The following is a 6821-nucleotide window of genomic DNA, read 5'->3' as shown; positions in this document are numbered from 1 at the left end:
AGGCCATAAAAGCTAACCACACATTTCAAACTTCCCAGGTGACACTAGTGGTAAAAGAAACTGCCTGCCAGTGCAGGAGATGTAAGAGGTGTGGGTTCAATGTCTACATCGGGAAGATCCCCTTGAGAAAGGCATGACAACCCACTCCTGAGTCCTTCCCTGGAGAACCCTATGGACACAGGAGCCTATCAGGCTACAGTCCAGAGACTCGCAAAGAGTCAGACAAAACTGAGGCAACTGAGCACTAGCACCACATTTCAAGGCCACTCTTGCCTTCTGAGATGGCCCACACTCTGTGGTATGTGTTCCTTCCAGATAAATCCGCTTCTTACCTATCTCTTTGGGCTTCCCAGGTGGCATGAGTGGTAAAGGACCTGCCTGCCAATGCAGGAGACATAAAAGATGTGGGTTTGATCCCTGGATCAGGAAGATCCCTGGAGGAGGGCATGGCAACTCACTTCAGTATTCTTGCCTGGAGAATCCCTATGGACAGAAGAGCCTGGTGGGCTACAGTCCATGGGGTCAAAGAGTTGGACACGACTGAAGCCACTTAGCATGCAGCGCACCCATCACTTTGTCTCTCATGAATTCTTTCTGCGATGAAACATCAAGAACTCGAGCTTCATTAGGTCCTGAAACCCCAGGGTGTGAGATCAGTTGAAAGCCCGTGGGTTTGGTTGGGTTTGAGTCCCAGCTATGTGGGTCCAAGTCCCAGTCTGAGGTGAACAGTTTCATTTCCAAGGTTCCTTCATGTTGTAGCATGAATCAATACTGTATTGCCCTTAGCTGAATATTCCGCCCTATGGGTATACTAGGTTTTGTTTGTTTGGTCATCAGCTGATGGGCACTTGGGTTGTCTCCACCATTTGGCTACTGTGAATACTGCTACTGTGAACATCTGTGTGGGCTTCTCTGGTGGTTCAGATGGCAAAGAATCGGCCTGCAATGCGGGAGACATGAGAGACCTGGGTTCGAGCCTTGGGTTGGGATGATCCCCTGGAGGAGGGCACGGCAATCCACTCAACTATTCTTGCCTGGAGAATCCCCAGGGACAGAGGACCCTGGTGGTCTGCAGTCCATGGGGTTGTAAAGAGTCAGACATGACTGAGCGACTAAGCATGCCTCAATATCTGTGTATAAGGTTTTGTGTGAACATGTATTTTTACACCTGTTGGGTCTATTCTAGGAATAGAATTGTTAGGTGACATGGTAACTCCTATGCTGAACCTTCTGAGAAATGGCCGGACTGTTTTCCAAAGCAGTGGCACCATAATACAATCCCACCAGCCATGTCGAGGGTTCCCATTGCTGCACACCCACACCAATACTTTGTGCTATCTGCCTTTCTCACTGAAGTCATCCTGGAGAGCATGCTGTTTATTCTGCTGCCTTTCTCACTGAAGTCATCCTGGAGAGCATGCTGTTTATTCCGCTCCATCATATTCAGCTCCAATTATAACTTATTATAATTAGATGGTTTTTTTTTCTAGATAAAAGGCATGTTTGGAACAGACTCAATCCCTGGCAGGATTGACCTTGCTGGGACCTCCACAAGCTCTCATGACAAAACACTTCACTTTCCAAGGGAAAAAAATAGGCTCCTTATAGGTAAATCATATTTTTTAAAAGGAGTACAGAACAGGTTTCCTTGGCAAATTCCTAGCACCAATCAAGGGCTGGGGACTCACTATCGCCTTCCCCAGTTTCTCTTTGGGACTGTGTCTGTTGTTATTGCTCAGTTGCTAAGTTGACTACAGAGCACCGGGCTTCCCTGTCTTTCACTATCTCCTGGGAGTCTGTGTCTCTATCTGCTGCCAACTCAAATCCTTTTGACTACCCTGATGATTTCCTTTCCAGGGCAACAAAGGCCATTTATAACCAGCGTAGAGTCTTACCTGCAGGCATTCTGGGTGATTAGCTGCAAAGAGCTTCCAGTCATCCAGGGTATAATGCTTGTGAATCGCTGTAAACATGGAGTGCTAGGAAACAAAATGGAAAGGCACCGTTAGGACGAGAAGTCAAGGGAGCCCTGCCCCGCCTTCCTCCATATGGCGAGGTTAAACCAGCAACACAAAACCATCCAGTGTTCCAGCCATTCACGCTTCGCTTGCTTTGAATGTGCTCCGAGGAGCCCCAAACAGAGGAAGGTGTAACCAGGGAAATCACAGGACCGTGTTCCATTCTAATCTCATCAGCCAACACAGCATTCAAGATGTAGGAGGCAATGCCAAGAAGCAGGGGTGGGAGAGGATAGGAGAGGGTTCTGAGAGCCCTGGTCCAGCCCACACGTGACAGGCCAAGAGCAGCACAGAGGGCTGGTCTCCTGCTGGTCAGCAGCACAGCCCGAAGGCAAAGTGATGCTTCTTCTTCTTGTTCAGTGGCTATGTCACGTCTGACTCTTTGCAACCCCATGGACTGCATCATGCCAGGCATTCCTGTCCACTTTCTCCCAAAGTTCACTCAAACTCACGTCCATTGAGTTGGTGATGCCATCCAACCATCTCATCCTCCTCTGTTGCCCACTTCTGCCCTCAATCTTTTCCAGCATCGGGGTCTTTTCCAATGAGTCAGCTCTTCACATCAGGTAGCCAAAGTATTGGAGCTTAGTGATGCTTGCTGCTGCTGCTGCTAAGTCGATTCAGTCATGTCCAACTCTGTGTGACCCTATAGACGGCAGCCCACTAGGCTCCTCTGTCCCTGGGATTCTCCAGGCAAGAACACTGGAGTGGGTTGCCATTTCCTTCTCCAATGCATGAAAGTGAAAAGTGAAAGTGAAGTCGCTCAGTCATGCCCGACTCTTTGCGACCCCATGGACTGCAGCCCACCAGGCTCCTCCGTCCATGTGATTTTCCAGGCAAGAGTACTGGAGTGATGCTTAGTCAACCCAAAAGAACCTCAGCTTCTATGCGAAAGCTTCTCTTTGTGTTCACGATCTAAACATTTCCTGATAAAAGCTAAACCCATCCATCAGGCAGCTGGTATTCTTGAGGGAAGGAAGTACATAAATCCTAATTCTAAAACTATGACCATCAACCCAGTAAGGGTTTACTGAACATCTATTTTGCGCAAGAACTTCACATACGTTATTTCATGTACTTCTCAGAACAACTTTGTACAACAGCAGTAACTTCGTGGGCAAAGACAGGACTTAAGAAACTGACATTTAAGAAACTTAACAACTGCTTGGCCAAAAGTGGGGCAAAGGACAGAATCAAACTCAAATCTGAATCCAGAACCCAGGCTCCTCCTCCTCCTGTATAGGGGCCTCACTCCTAACTTCTCTCAGTCTATCTCCCCCATTAAAAAATTCTCTGACTTTACTGATGCACGGAACTAACTCAGCATTCTAGAAATGGAAAATTCATAGGACCCACACATGATTAGCTATTTCAATGAACACTGTTTCATTTATGGAAAGTCTTTCCTGTGCAAATGGGAAGAGCCTAGCAAGTTCTCTGTTTCTCATGAAACAGTAATCTGATATGTGAATTAATCAGGGCTATTAATCACTCCCTGATTCCATGCACTTTTACACAAATACAGAATTCATGAAGAGCAATGGCTGATCACAGCAGAGTGAGGGAAAGATAGGGAGAAAAAAAAACACAAATTCCTTTTCCAATTAATTTGTTAGCCTCCGGCCCAAAGCTCAATGGGGGCTGAGGGCGGACAGATGATGCAACTGATCCTGGACTCAGACCTCAGGCAGACCACCCCCTACACTATTTGGTGAGTTTATAATTTGTTTGAAAATCTTCCTTCTAATCACTGGCTAATAATGAATCCCAGCACCTCCTGAGGTTAGTCATGCTGCCCACAGCAAGAAGCTCTTTCAACTAATTGGATTTATCTTTTCACTTGGCAGGCATTGTCTACGGAAATAGATGCACAGACTCTGAGCATCAGAAGCGCACATTTCACATCGATGATGAGTTAAGATGCACTGAACCTTGAATCCAATGCAGAGGCAGATGCATGAGATGAAGGTTCTGCCCACAGTAACTTTGCCTTTATTTTCCCAAGCCCAGGATACTAGTCCCTTTACAGGCAGAAGGACAGCAGCCAGCTCCAGGGACCTTGAGCTTATATGAGTACTATTATCTGCCAGTGTAAGTTGGGAGGCAGGTCCCTGATGCTAGAGCCAGTCTGGGTTTGCATCTCGGCTCTACGAGATTTCGGCTTTGCTGAAATGCCTTGGGCCAAGTGACCTCTCCTCTCTGTCTCTGGTGGAGTTGCGACCACCTCCTCCACATTCCATCCAGTTCTTGGCACCTAAGGTTTCTATACTGTGATATAATAAATGCTACAGAGCAAAGGGATTCTGTCTTTTTAAAGGTGCCGTCACTCTTCTACGAAATACAACACTTATCTAACATTATAATATGGCATGACATCCGACTTCGTTTTGTATCTCTAATTTCCAAAACTATCACAGGCATTTTCAAGGAAGAAATGGATGCCGGTCTGAAACTGAGCGAGGTCTTGTGAGGCTTCTGGGCACAGCTTTTCAGTGTCCCCCATTGCTTTGATTATAGCAAACAGCCTTCCTCAGCCTCCATGACCTTCCCTGAGCTCCAATGGGCAGATTCAGTTACTGATCAGGCAAGAGAGGGGAGACCAGGGAGCAACAAACAGGGAAGAGCAGCCTGGGAGCAAGGTCTTGTTTCCCCATCAAAGGATACACATGACTATATCTTTGAGCTATTTTTCGGATACTGAAACACCTACCAGGTGGGAGAAGTTAATGATTAAGGATGGTATGCTGCCTACACTCCTGGTGGCTCAAACAGTAAAGAATCCGCCTGCCAGTGCAGGAGACACGGGTTCGATCCCTGGGTCAGGAAGACCCCTAGAGAAGGGAATGGCAACCCACTCCAGTATTCTTGCCTTGAGAATTTCATGGACAGAGGAGCCTGGTGGCCTACCGTCCAGGGGCCGCAAGAGTCAGACACGACTGAGTGACTAACACCACTTCTCACGCTGCCCACAAGCCTGTAGACCGCAGACAATTGGACCTGAAGGTTGAAAACATTGACTCCTATGTACCTCGCCACCAACCCATCAGAAGAATGTCTGAGAGCTGATCACACCCTCTTTGAACAATTACTACAAAACCTGTCACTATCTTCCCCAAGTGCAGACACACAGTTTTGAAGACATTAGTCCACTGTGTCCCCCTTTGCCTGGCAAAGCAACAAGTGTGTTAGTTGCTCAGTCAGTGACACCGTGAACTATAGCCCCCAGGCTCCTCTGTCCATGGAATTCTCCAGGCAAAAATACTGGAGTGGGTTGCCATTTCCTTCTCCAGGGGATCTTCCTGACCCAGGGATCGAACCCAAGTCTCCTGCACTGCAGGTAGATTCAATGGCAAAGCAATAAAGCTATCCTTTTCCACTTCACCCAAAACTCCCCATCATGGGATACATACGACAATATCTTTGAGCTATTTTGCAGATACTTGAAACACCCTCCAGGTGGGAGAAGTTAATGATTAAGAACGGTCTCCAAGATTTGATTGGCACCAATGTAAAAAGAAGCTGAGCTTTGGGCATCAGATCTAGACCATCTCAATGAATACAAAGTCCAGACTCCACCTACCTTCTGATGGAAGAGAGAAAAAGAAGGGCCTCCAGCAACAATCAGACTCAGAACCAATTAGTTTGGCCAAAGTGAATGACCTGAAATGTCTCGCTTTTCTCCTCTCCCCTATGTATGACAACCTGTCCAGTGTGAGCGCCAGAGGGAAAAAGCCCACTGTCCTACCTGTGACATCACCACTGCCATCTCAAACGTCCCCACGGTGTCCATGTTGGCCACAATGATGGGAATCCCCGAGTAGGTCTGTTTCGAGTTCCGAAATGTGAAGGTTCGCTCAAGGTCCACCTATTGCAAGAGGAAAAAGAAGTCTTTGGTTCTTTATGTGATTGGGGCAGAATTTCTAGAGTTTGGAGCGAATGAAAAGACACAAAGGAAGTGTATGTCCCTGGGTCCTCTTAGGGGTTGGGCCAGGGGCTCCAAACACAAGCGAGTCCCTAAGGAAATGGAATCATGGGTTGTTATCCAGGTGCAAAAACTGAACCGAGCTCCTTACAATCCTCAAGAAACCAGGACAAGGCACCGCATGTTCTGCCATCAAGCCCAGCCTCCAAACTGGAAGCTCTCTCCTTCAATAGCCTCTCCCATCCCCCGCCACCTTCTGTCCCCAGCCTGCTTCATGCCAGCCCCAAACATCCACACACAAGTCACTGTTCTCCACTTCTGGAGGGACGGTTCCCCTTCTGGGAAAATCCACTCCAGTCTCCCCTGCCATTCAAGACCCTCCCTTTAATTCCCACCTTCAGAGAGAACTAGGCCTTCACCCTGCAGTCAGCTGCAACCCCCATTAATCCCTTTGCCCTTCAACCTTCTCCACTGTTTCAGGACTACCAGCATCTTTCAAAGATAGCCATGTCTGTGCACATAACCACTGGTTTCTGATTTGCAAATACAGCTCCAATTCTACCCTAATTCCAGCTTCAGGGTATTTATGACTAACTCAAGTGATCGGGAATCCAGAATGAGAGCTAAGCCAGGAAGGCGGGCTCAGCAAAAGCAGTGAGTAGGGCCAGGTGTTCGCCAAGAGCTGCTGCTGCTAAGTCACTTCCGTTGTGTCCGACTCTGTGCGACCCCATAGACGGCAGCCCACCAGGCTCTGCCGTCCCTGGGATTCTCCAGGCAAGAACACTGGAGTGGGTTGCCATTTCCTTCTCCAATGCATGAAAGTGAAAAATGAAAGGGAAGTCACTCAGTCGTGTCCGACTCTTCGTGACCCCATGGACTGC

General features: G+C 47.9%; 1 protein-coding gene across 1 annotated transcript in view; it reads right to left on the bottom strand.

The window, feature by feature from the left end:
* The window catches only part of GMPR (guanosine monophosphate reductase), a gene marked incomplete at its 5' end in the record, with an annotated part of 60668 nt that overhangs the window by 45522 nt on the left and 8325 nt on the right, over window positions 1–6821 (bottom strand). The window contains 2 exons of the mRNA XM_010848828.1: window positions 1896–1979; window positions 5764–5883. Of these exons, the coding sequence (XP_010847130.1) occupies window positions 1896–1979; window positions 5764–5883 (204 nt within the window). The remainder of the gene's footprint in view (window positions 1–1895; window positions 1980–5763; window positions 5884–6821) is intronic.

The sequence above is a fragment of the Bison bison genome, unplaced genomic scaffold (genome assembly GCF_000754665.1).
Source record: "Bison bison bison isolate TAMUID 2011002044 unplaced genomic scaffold, Bison_UMD1.0 scf7180017864274, whole genome shotgun sequence".
Taxonomy (NCBI): Eukaryota; Metazoa; Chordata; class Mammalia; order Artiodactyla; family Bovidae; genus Bison; species Bison bison.
Note: the sequence above shows the minus strand (reverse complement) of the source record. Positions and strands in the feature narration are given on the sequence as shown.